Source organism: Penicillium verhagenii (genome assembly GCF_028828195.1).
Source record: "Penicillium verhagenii strain IBT 33310 chromosome Unknown utg000009l_segment0_segment0, whole genome shotgun sequence".
Lineage (NCBI taxonomy): Eukaryota > Fungi > Ascomycota > Eurotiomycetes > Eurotiales > Aspergillaceae > Penicillium > Penicillium verhagenii.
In genome coordinates this window covers 671,961-683,589 of record NW_026643173.1, presented here as the reverse complement: position 1 = coordinate 683,589, position 11,629 = coordinate 671,961, and the positions used below count along the sequence as shown (strand labels likewise).

At 49.0% G+C, this 11,629-nt stretch overlaps 4 protein-coding genes across 4 annotated transcripts; all 4 read right to left on the bottom strand.

The window, feature by feature from the left end:
• Window positions 1-134: 134 nt before the first annotated feature.
• Window positions 135-794, bottom strand: N7466_009310 (BTB/POZ domain-containing protein; the record flags this gene model as incomplete). The annotated part of the gene is made up of 1 exon (XM_057168699.1): window positions 135-794. The coding sequence occupies one exon, from the start codon at window positions 792-794 to the stop codon at window positions 135-137; it is 660 nt and encodes a 219-aa protein (XP_057017405.1).
• Window positions 795-1,215: 421 nt separating this feature from the next.
• On the bottom strand, window positions 1,216-2,163 carry N7466_009309 (glycoside hydrolase family 16 protein; the record flags this gene model as incomplete). Its single annotated transcript, XM_057168698.1, has 1 exon — window positions 1,216-2,163. One exon carries the CDS (start codon window positions 2,161-2,163, stop codon window positions 1,216-1,218), a length of 948 nt encoding a protein of 315 aa, XP_057017404.1.
• Window positions 2,164-3,275: 1,112 nt separating this feature from the next.
• N7466_009308 (putative phospholipid metabolism enzyme regulator) lies at window positions 3,276-6,017 on the bottom strand (the record flags this gene model as incomplete). Its single annotated transcript, XM_057168697.1, has 1 exon — window positions 3,276-6,017. One exon carries the CDS (start codon window positions 6,015-6,017, stop codon window positions 3,276-3,278), a length of 2,742 nt encoding a protein of 913 aa, XP_057017403.1.
• Window positions 6,018-7,960: 1,943 nt separating this feature from the next.
• Window positions 7,961-10,924, bottom strand: N7466_009307 (magnesium transporter CorA family protein; the record flags this gene model as incomplete). The annotated part of the gene is made up of 4 exons (XM_057168696.1): window positions 7,961-8,031; window positions 8,087-8,289; window positions 8,362-10,380; window positions 10,464-10,924. 4 exons carry the CDS (start codon window positions 10,922-10,924, stop codon window positions 7,961-7,963), a joined length of 2,754 nt encoding a protein of 917 aa, XP_057017402.1.
• Between the last annotated feature and the right edge of the window lie 705 nt (window positions 10,925-11,629).

The following is an 11,629-nucleotide window of genomic DNA, read 5'->3' as shown; positions in this document are numbered from 1 at the left end:
CTCAAGTACTATCCATCTCGCTTTCATTTTCATTTTCGGGTGGATCGCTTTCTATGTAGTCAATTAGCTCCACGCGAACAACTACAAAATTTGGCAATCAAGGTGTGCTCATGGATAGTACTTACCGGCCGCCCTTACATCCGTGTGTAATTCAGACATTTCTTCCCATCGAATACTGTCCTTCTTTTCACAATCAGAAATCTCGTCACCGGCTCTTCCTCAAAGACATCTTTAAACCCCTTTGCTTTCAAGTTCTCACATCTGATACCGCACCTTTCGGGCTTGCCTCTATGCAGAAGGATTCCCCTGGGACACACATATACATTTCTGGTCATACTTCCCGCGAAGTAATACTCCGCTCTCATATCTCCAGGCAGTATGTCTTGACATGGATCCTCTGTCACCTCAAAAGAGTGCACCACTTTCACAGCATCTAAATACTCCTTGTTCTCAAGCCACTCTTCAAGCCTGAAAACTTGGAAATACTTTGCTTCTTCATGAAGTGCATGATATTTTGAGTGGTCATGTCCCTTATTCGAGTCATAGAATACGGGGAATACCATGCGGCGAAGATATCGTAGGATATGCTCGAATAAATCGGGGTCGGCATCGATAAAATATGAACCATCGGGAAGGGCGTTATCCCACCGTCCGGATAGTAGGGTTTTGAAGAAGAGGCTCTCGTATTCGAGTGTGCTGCGAGTAGTGACGAACCGGCGCTCCCCTACCTGGAGGGTGATCTGCCTGGCTTGGGCAGCAAGGGAGCCTTGGGAGGGTTTTTCGTTGTTGGACATGATGTGTGGCTGAGCTAGAGCTGGATGAGTAGAAGAAGAAGAAGAAGAAGAAGAAGAAGATGAAGAAGGAAAAGAAGAAGCACAGAGAGATGGAATGTGTGGGTATCAGGTAGGTAGTTCTGAGAGAGGGAGGGAGAGAGCGAGCGAGACAGAGCACTTGAGAGAGAGCGAATCGAGAGAAAAAGGGTGATGAAGTTCTCACACTAGAAACAGAGAGAAACAGGGCTTAAGTAGTAGGCCCCAGGGTATAGAAGCACAAAGGGAGAAACAGTTGAAGTTTGCATCGATTAACACCACAAGCCCAAAAGATGTTGAAATAAATGAATGGGTAGCTCAGTATATTCCTAGCTTTAATTTGAAGACCTGGAGTTATGTTCTTTGATTTAACTTCAATGTTGTGATGTAGATTTTGCTCTTTCCATTACATGGTCTTTCCATCTCTGGAATCCCTCCAAGCCCTATCAAACTCATTCCAGCCACCAGGCGGCGCATCCCACATAGCCAACTCCCGAACCACCGTCTCATAGCATCCATCATCAGGCATATTCCCCTGACAAACATTGCCCCCAACAGCAATATTGATAAGGATTCTAAACTCGCTCATCTTCCTCGTGCCGGGCGGCTTCTCAGCCCTCATAATCGGCCTCCCATCAATCAGCCAGACCAAACGCCCCCGGCCCGTCGATTCATCCTCATCCCAAATAAAATCATACCTCACGCCCCCCGGCGAACTAATATTAGGAATGGGAGTTTCCAGCACACGATGCTTGTTCCAGTCCTCGCCGTTAAAGTGGCCCCAATGCAAACAGGTATGATTAACCGCATCGCCATTCCACGCTTCCATGATATCGACTTCGCCGTCCTCAGGCCACTTGAAGGGGTCTTTAGGCAGCAGCCAAAAGGCGGGCCAGATACCACGGGCCACGGGCGCCGTGATTCTGGCCGATAGACAGCCTCGTGGTCGGCTGAGGGTTTGGTGGCTTGAGAGTCTGGCGCTGGTGAATTTTTGGCCAGGGTCTGGATGGCCGTGGTTGATTAGGGCGCGGACGATCACGGCATCGCCTTGGTTTGAGTTTGAGTGGAAGGAGTTCTGCGGGCTGGAGATGTAGTTTTGGGATTCGTTGTTGCCCCAGCCATGTTGGCCTTGTTCGTGGTAGAAATTGGTGGATACTGGTGCTTCGGGGTGTAGGTTGGGCTGCCAGTAGATTTGGGGTTGTGAGTGTTGCCCTTGTTGATAGGCTGGTGGTGGTTTGGTAGAGGTTGGAATAGGTGGTGGCTGGTTGGCTGACTCGGGGGATTGATGGCTTATTTCCCCCCAGGCCTTGTCTGCCTTGTTGATAATACCCTGAAGTGCTTGTCTGAATGGCATGTTGAGTACGATCTCAAGTATGGATGTCTGGATGCTAGGGATGCCTAAGTGGACGAAGACGCGGCAGAAACAGTAAGGAAACATGACGTCATATACTGAAGAACATTACTGAGATTAACCGGTTGACCAGTTGACTGTGCTTTCATAGTACCATTAAGACTCAAGATCAGATTCGAAACTATAGGTCCCAGGCTTGTATCGACCATACAACCAATGGGATTCTGTAGTGTACTAGGGCACAGAAGGCACATCTAAAAGATTGCTATAAGTCAGATATGAAACCTTTGAACAGATAAGAAATCTGTTACTGGACATGTTGATTGATTTCACGTAATTTACTTTGGTCACGGACCGGACCGAGTAAAGAGGGGCAATGAGGTGATATCTTTACGGAGTACGAATGTTCAAAATGGTGCCACGTGCCACGTCACGACAATACTTATCAGAAAAAAGCAAAGTCCAAGTGGGAACAGTGGATCTTACAAGACACAAGACGCGTGGCGGAAACAAAAAGAATCATGAAAACTACAAGGCGGCCTAATCCAGCCAAAGCACCCTAAAATGTGTTCATTTGAGATGCTCTTCCAAGTCGGAAGCACACTAGGTATAGATACAGGAGGTCCATCATAGATATACAGGGATCCGAAAAGGAAAGAGGTGTGGCAGACAGCCGGAACGGGCGCAAGTAGGCAAAGGGCAATCCTCTACCTGCCAGTCCCAAAAAATCAAATCATAACTCATCAATAGCCAAGTCCACGGCCTCGGGAGCCAAAGGGTGGGTTATATACAGAGAAGAACAAAAAAGGATGAAGGGGGGAAGCAAAGGGAAAATTGGCCACTTGCAGCTTCACACGTTTCAAGGCTCGCTGTGTAACAGCAGATCATCATGAATCAAAAGGGGGGAAATGCTATCGCGAAAAGGTATACAGCGAGAAGGACGCGAGGAGATAGCAAAGTATTGACACAAAAGGGCTCGTTTTGCTTGCTTCTTGCGGACATATTACATCAGTAAATAGAAAGTAGGAATGTAACAGGGCCAAAGAGTAAAAAAAAAAAAAAGGGCTGTCGTAAATGATGCAAGTTCTATCGCTAAAGAAAAAGGACTTCAAAAGTTAGGCCGTGAACTGTCGTTTAAATAACCCCGACCGAAGTTCCGGTTGGGGATCAGGGTCCGCAAGGCGGAGAGGCTCGGAAGAGGAAGGTGTTTCAATGTCGTTGATATGAGCAGTTTCATTGCTCGAAGGGGTGTTTGGCTCATGAATTTCGTCGTCAGGCACATACTTGACGCTTGAGCTGATCGGCGCGGAGAGATAGCGAGAGCTGAGTGGAATTTGGTACTTGATAACACCTCGAACGATGAGCTCGAATGGGTGCTGAAGAACTCGCTCCCAACGCTCAGTGCCACCCTCTTCAGTCTTGTTGCCGGGTTGAGGTAGACGAATTTGACCTTTGGAAGTAGCTGCGTCGCCACTCCAAGGAGATGCCGGAAAAGAGAGTGGGGAATCGAAGGTCATGACACGGCCAAGCAACATGGTCTGGATATCATGATCGGGATCCTTGATAGGATCGGTACCCTCATCGATACCATCTTCGCTGTGCTCCGGTTTTTTCGACTTGGAATGACCAGCCTCCTCAACACAATCCATATTCCCAAGACATCGGACAATCTGAGAAAATTGCCACCGGCGTCGGCTTTCTTTCACTCGAGGAAACCCAGCAAGCTCGTCTGATCCATGATCACGCCAAAGCTTGTCAGTTCCGACATGCTGGCTTCTGGCAAAAATATTGAGCTCGGCGACATCGATCGTCACAGGGAAGATGTTTGGGTTGATCGCTGACACATTGAGATCCAACATGATTTCTTGCTCGGATGCGAGGACATTTTGAATGGCAACAATCTGAACATCCAGGAGTGACTTGGTAGCAGCAATGAAGAACGATGTCGCACCGCCAGCAATCATGAGGAATAACATAATGATCACCACACAAGAGCCAAATTGTGAGAAGTACCCACGCTCTCGCTGGGCGATATACTCAATCTGCCGCGAGCTACCCCCGGGTCGTCGACTGTTCCGGTCACTACGACTACTGCGTGGTGGACGGACCAAAGGAGTTCGCTCGTCGTCAGCTCCTTCAGCATCAAAGTCGTATCCGTAAATGTCGCCCGCCTTCTTAGACTTATTCATGGTCTTGTAGTTTGGCGACGATTGCGTGGTGGTGTTTCTTGAATGATGACGGGGCCCGCTAATGAAATGACGGGGCGACTTTTGACTTTGAGGCTGGTTGAAGACACTCTCAGTATCAAAGATTGAATTTCGGTGCTCCCCCGTGCGATTATGGTGCGCAATATGGTGCCGCGGAGTGATTGTTCCGCTACCATCTACCCTGGAGGCAGATCGACCGTCTGCTTCCATTGCCTCACCGTCCAAGCTGCTGTTATAAGTATTATTGGTGAACTTCATGCTGCGTCTAACGGTAAGATTATGGGCGCCATCGCGCAGGCGGCTACGGCCAGCCAGCTGATCTACCTGGCTGGCCATCGAGGTCGCACTTGGTGTCCGAGAGTGATATCGTCGTGGAGGATAATCGATCGGATTCGACTCGTAGACAAATGTCTCGTCAGAATCTGATACATCTGCCTCATCCACGGCACTAGCAACTTTGGCCTCGAAGAAATCAGCCTTGCTTGATGTAGGACCAGTCTGAAGGGCATTTGGTCTTCGCTTTCGCTTTTGAGGATTGCTGCGTGCCACTGGCGCCCTCACTGTATCCGTCGACTTCTTGTTCTTGAGAGTACCCTGTTCGATGCGACCAGTATTTCCACGTTCGCCAGCCCCAACACCCAAAGAGACCTGTGGTATTGAGCTCACAGTCTCAGTCTCCACAATCATGTTACGCACCGAGCCATCTGCAGGCTTCCCACGTGCACCGGCACTTAGCGAGGTTGTTGAACGCTGCGGCATGAGTGTTCTGGTGGGCTTGGTACCCTCGGTAGCTTGTGGACGTCCCTCTTCAGTCATTTCAGAGCTGCGTGTGTCGCCACTCTCACTGCCGCTATCGATAAATTGTTTTGAGGCCCGAGGGGTTAGGTCTTCTTCAATCGTGCGTAAGCGAGAGTCCTCTGGGGTCACGGGTTTAAGGGCTGTATCACTTGAAGGCGTCGAGGGATTACTAGCCATCTCCTCAACTGTCTCCAGGGAGGGCCCTTGTCCACTTGCACCCCTAGTGACCACTCGAGGTGTACTTCGCTCGACCATTCCATGTTCCTCGGGCGGCGGCAAGGCGATTCTCTTGAGGGAAGTGTTTGGAGGAGTCGAATCCTGTTCCGTACGACGATTACCCGTCCATGACGGCATGTTAGGCTTTTCGGGACCGAGAACATTGGCCGGAGGGTCAGGAGCAGGGGGAGGTGAAAATATGGGCGCGTTGTTAAGCTGCGCAGCTGCACGCAAGACAGGGGAGGAGGTGAAAGACTGTATAGGTATACCCGACGAGTTGCTGTTGGAAGACGATCGGGTTGGACTGTTTCGGTCTTGGCTGCTTCGTCGAGATTGGGAGTGTACTCGACTGGTCGTTGACGAATTGAAAGTGCGCGAGGTTCGGGTCGGGGAGGACTCGCGGGAGGAAACGGCAGAGTTGGTAGTAGAGGGCGAGAAGGAAGTAGGAAGATTGGAAGTGAGCTTAGGCACTTGGGACATGGGCTGACTTTGGGATTTCATGACCGAGTGTGGTAGCTCTGTCATATCTTCCCTGGCCGACCGATGCGCGGTACCCGGAGCCATCTCCGCATCTCGGACTCTGGTTCGACCAGAGTCACCGTTGGAGTAAGGCGGCCTCTCGGATTCCGCAGGCATGATGCGCTGACACAATGCAGACAAGTCAGGAGACCGAGAGGGAGCCAGGGGAAGTTGGGCAGGAATGAAAGTCCCAAAAAGGACACCAAATAAGCAAGGTGCAGCAGTAGGTACGTAGTAGGTAGGGAAGGGTCAACGGTGAAGGATATGAGTTGTTTTGCAACGGAGCAGGAGCGAATGGGCGAATGGGCGAATTGGGGGGAAATTGGCGCGGGATGGGAAGCGAGAGTTGTTTTGCAAAGATAATGGACTGGTTACACGAGTGACAGTGCAGCAAAGTGAATAGCCGATATCCACATGCTCACGGGAAAAAACTGGGGGTTCGGGATTGCAAACGATGGGGTGGATTTTAATTGCACCGAGTGCAGAGCGAGCAGTTCGGTGTGGGTAGTGGGTACACGATGGAGTAGCGTTTCGAAATTGGAAAGCGCATGCTTTGTCTTCCATCCGGAAGCCAGAAAAAAACAAGAACGTCTAGAACAAGGTGGTCCCGAATAAATCACAGGCTCTGGTTGGCGGGATTTTGGGGGCTGATGGGGACCGCCGATCCGGCTCAACGTTGGACCAGTTTTCCTTGTTGTTGTTCAGTGAGGAGATGTGGCGTCAACCCGTTGCCAAATGCGCTTGCAGAGATGTCGGTGACCAAGACCTCGGGTGAAAAAAAGTGTCGTGGCTGACAAGTGGATGGGGAGTCAGGGCCGGGCCCGAGGAGAGACCAATGATCGTTGCCCACGTCAGGGTTTGAAGGGGGCACTTGCACTGCAGGGGACCACGCGGATGGGTCTAGAAGGGATATGCGGTCCTTTACTTGGAATCCACTGGAATGATGTGGATTGAAAAGTGGAGGAATGCAAGAAAGAGATGAATGTAAAGAGAGGAAAGAGCGAGAGAAGAGATTACATCGAAAATATGAAGTAAAGTTGGAAAGAGATGCAGGAAATCGGGACTGTGGAAATCTGGAAATCTGGTAAATCTGGGGGAAAAACATGACGCACAGCGGGTATTACAGGTAATAAAACATGGAAAACCCAACTACCACGCACTAACAAAACCCCTTTAAATGTTGACTTGACATTAATTACCCAGGTAATTCGATTACACACTAAACTCTCACGATGACTTCATAATGAGTCCTAAGAGTAAGAATTAGCCGAAGTCAACTACCGTTACTTACTGGTATAAGGAAGAACCGGATTTATGATCAGTTGATTATTACTGCATCCCAGGTAGAACATCGAAACTTGAATAAAGACTATGTAAGATTATTGTGTAGACCAACCATCCATAACATACATAGTTGATCATCGCCTGATAGGAAGCGCCTAGGTGGGTCTCTCACCTAATGTGTGTAACTAGGCAGGTACTGCACTAGTATACATCCATTTGCACATGTGAGGTATCTACTATTTTATTTGAAGACTACACGGATTGCAAGTAAGGTGCAGATTATTGTTGAATTATTGAAGTTATAGATTATACATACTAGTAGTACTCGAAGAATATGGGGATTTTCGAGAGTTTGGCATTTGAAAATATGATTTCCCACATGTTGTCACATGGGACATCCCTGGCATATACGGTAAACAACTTGTGTGGAGGAGAGAGATCCTTTTCAACATTTTGAACATTTGAATAAATTTTTTCCCGAAATTCCGAACACATGTACGTGTGCATTGTGTCGGTATCGCCAATTTCAACATTATTTGATTAGTTAGAAGATAGGCGGTATATACAACTCTAAAGACGCCAAGCAACAGATAGTATACAAAGAAGATATCTTTGAAACGACAGAAGTAGGATGAACCCAATCCACTCCCGGGGGTACTTCATGCCACCCCGTACTTCGTGTATAGGAGAAGGAAAAGCATGACATGATCGGATTCTCAAATGGAATCAAACGAAGGGTATCTATAAGATCGAGATAGGTGAAAAAGCAAGCCCGTCTATACGATCTTGTAGACTCGCTTGGCAATCAAAAATGAGATCAAGGCAAAGACGAACAGACCAGCGGTAACTGAAAAACTTGTTAGCGATAAATGAGAATAAGCAAGGGGATAAGATGAACTTACTCGACCAGAACCAATTCAAACTTTCTATATCCTGACCTGGTACCTTGACATTCATGCCCCACATGCCACAAATGATGTTCATGGGGAGAACAATGGTACCCAATACAGTCAACTTGCCCAAAACATCGGCAGTCTGTTCCTGGCGCTCGTTCATCAAGATGTTAATCTGAGCTAGATAGTTTGAATGCGCCCGAGAGAGTATTCTGTAATAACATGTCAGCGACATCTCAAACTGAAAGAGAAATTAAAAGAAGAGGATGAAGAGGGGGACGCACGTTTCATAGTGGGTCAAATTGCCTGTCATGGTCATAATGTGATCTTGAATATCACCAAGATACAGGCCAATCTCCGATTTGGGTGCCACTTCCCACTGTTCATTGCAACGCTTCGCGAAACCTTTGACCACATCTGCCTTGTTGCTGAGCAGTCGGTAGAGTCCCATAACCTTTTTGCGGCACTCGCCAACCCGCCGCAGCATCTCACCAGGTGCAAATGACGGAAGCACATTATCATTAGAGGATCCCTCTTTGCTAGATGAGTGCATTTGCATGATCATTTCATCAATCTCATCGACCTCATCCTCGATGGCTTGAATAAGGGGACCGAAAACATCTGTAATGTCATCAATGAGAGCGTATGAGATCCAGTCGGAACTGAGGATCAAGTAGTCCATGAGCTGGCGGATACGGCGTCGTACATTGGCCGGGTGAGGAGTCTGTGAAAAGTGGAAGGAAATCACTCCCTCGCGGAAAACAACCACATACATATTCACAGGCTCAAGATAGTCTTCGCTATTTGTGTCCTGCTCAAATGTACGGTAGTTGACAAAGTAGTAACTGCGGAACAGCTCTACCTTTTCCCGTGCCTCTTGCATCATGATATCTTCGGCAGTCAGTGCGTGGATGCCGAAGGCCTTGGCAATAGCCCGCATCTCCGAGTCGGTTGGGGAGAGCACATCTAGCCAAAATGTCGGTCGAGGACCATACCGCTTAGGCTTCATGCCACCGTTTGACTGTGATGGTGAAAGCCCTCGGTTGGATTCAAGGTGCCCCTCACTAATGACAGATAAACGTTGTTGTCCTCTGGTCTCACCTGTGGAACTCGGAGTAGCATTGTTGCCATTCTTGGCAGTAGTATATGCTCCCGCTGGGACAGCTGCACCGTTTTGGGTATGCAATTCTTCATGCGAATGAGCTACTCGGGGCCCATTGCCAGGGATATGAAATGGCTGACCACCATTATGCTCATTGGAAGAGTGGTTGTCGTCATCTCCTTCATCGGACGACGAATCCTCCAATTCTGGAGGATCTGGAATAAACAGTTCACGGAAACTACCACCTGGTTGCACCAGTTCGGATATAGTCTGTGCATGTATAGTGCTTGGAAACTCCTCATTGAAATAGGTAAACCGATAAGGAGCTTCTTCCTCTTCGCGGCGCCATACTTTGTATTGTGGTCGAAGTCGGCCTTCAATGAGCATTGGCTCACTGATCTTTTTAACACGTAGATCACCACTGCGCTCTTCTTTTTCTTCTCGACTCCAGTCCTCCAGCACTGATAAGTCTGGCCAGCGTCGGTGTCTACGCCGTCTTCTTTCACCAGTCTCATCTCGTGGTGCATGTAGACCCTCATCTCCCAGTTCTGACCCATCGGGCGGCAAGCAAACATCTTCAGGAAGACCTAGGTTTGCAACAGTGTGGCGTCTTGAACTAAATTCAGGTGCATGCGGGGAATACAAGGGGGACCCAGGAGCAGACGACGGTGCCGAATGTTGATGTGGCATGCCGTCGATATTGATAACGGCGTCATTGACTCGGTTGAAGGCGTCCATGTGGTTTTCCATAGACTGCGCAAAATCAACACCAGTCATCATTGCATCGTCGTAGTTCATTTCCGGCCCGAGTTTTGGAGTGCCGGGCACCGATGGAGGATTGTTAATATCGAAATCGCGTTCCTGTTCGGGGAAGTACGATTGGCTATGATTTGGCGAACATTGCGACGATGTTGTCTGACCGGATGTTCTCCGCGGACGAGAGGAAAGTGGGCTGGTTCGTGAGTCTGTTCCATAGCGGGTTCGACCCGATGTATTCCCTGGCGTAGCGCGCACTAAAGGTGTGAGGTCGGTCGGTTCAGATCCGTCGCTGTCTTCGTCATGGTATTGTTGAGGTCGTCCTCCTCCCCCGGGGCTACTTCGAGGTCGTAGATCGCCAGATCTAAAGGCACCGGATATTAAAGAGCTAGGACGGAAAGAGGTTTGGCGACTGTCGCGACGCGGCCGCATCATAGGCTGGTCTCTTTAAGGGGAAGAGAGGGATCAGCAAAGTTTCAACCCATGCAATTGATGACATCCCCTGAAGCGCGGGCGAAGAGAGCTTACCTATGGTCCAACAAAGCCTCGCTCTCCAAGCTGGTATTACTCAAGTTCCTGCCCAATTTGAAAAATGACTGACCATCCTTCGAGGTTGGCCGATCGCCTTCCATCTGCTCTCTTGCAACATCCGCTACCGATGAGCTTCCAGGCCGATCATGCGATGTGTCTCGAGCGGGCGTGAGGAAGGATTGTTTGCGATTTTTCGGTTTGCGGCGGCGGTTCTTGCGCTTGGAGGTCTTCGATTTACCAGTACTATCGGGCGCGGGGGACTGTTGGCGGGCCCCGGAGGACGTGGCCGAAACCTGATCTTGGCCCGCGATGCCCATTGGACCATTCCCGGATCTGCTATCGCTAGAAAGTGGATAATCGTTATTCTGCATGCGCCTCCTTGGGCCAGGGGAAGGAGAGTGGGAATTCGATGGCTGAGAAGCCCCAAGTGCCGGAGTCGGTGTCTGAGGCGGATCCATGACCGCAGTCTATTTCAAAGTCGTCCAATGATCAACTAAACAGTAAGCTTTGGCCGTCCGTGACCCCGGGAAGGGTTCGTAGAATGCGCCGATTGGACACACGCCTATCGACTTTATTGGAGTAATCAAACTGCCAATATTGCAAGCCTCACGTTTACATGAAGCAAATTGATAATGCGTTCACCGAAACGTAGCTAAATATCAGCATGTCCAAGATGAAGGATCAGCGGCCGAGAATTGCGAAGCTCGAATAAAAGGTGGATCTGGAGCTGACCGCTGAGGATGACGCGTGTGGCGAAACAAGGTGGAACATCAAGTAGACTTGACCAAGCAGCTTGAGAAATGAAGCTGTCACAACATATAGATGAAAAAATAAAATAAAGGTCCCTGGGTAGCTAAGGCTCACATTTGCAGTCATGCCAGCTCCTAAGGTGAGAAGGTTGAAACATTGAAAGTCCGACTTTATTGCAACCTTGGGAAGAGGAACTGGATTGCCTAAAACAGAGCGCGATGAGGTCAGCAAAAACCGCTTCACGCGTCACGACAAGCCAAGTGTAAGTTATTGTTATCAACAATTCAGTAGATGATTTCATGTCTACTAAGCTACAAGACGCTAATAGGTGAGAAGAGGAGTAAGAAATAATGCAGACTAGGGGAATATTTCAAAAGAATTCTATTACAGTTGGCTTGCCAGAAGTACAAGTT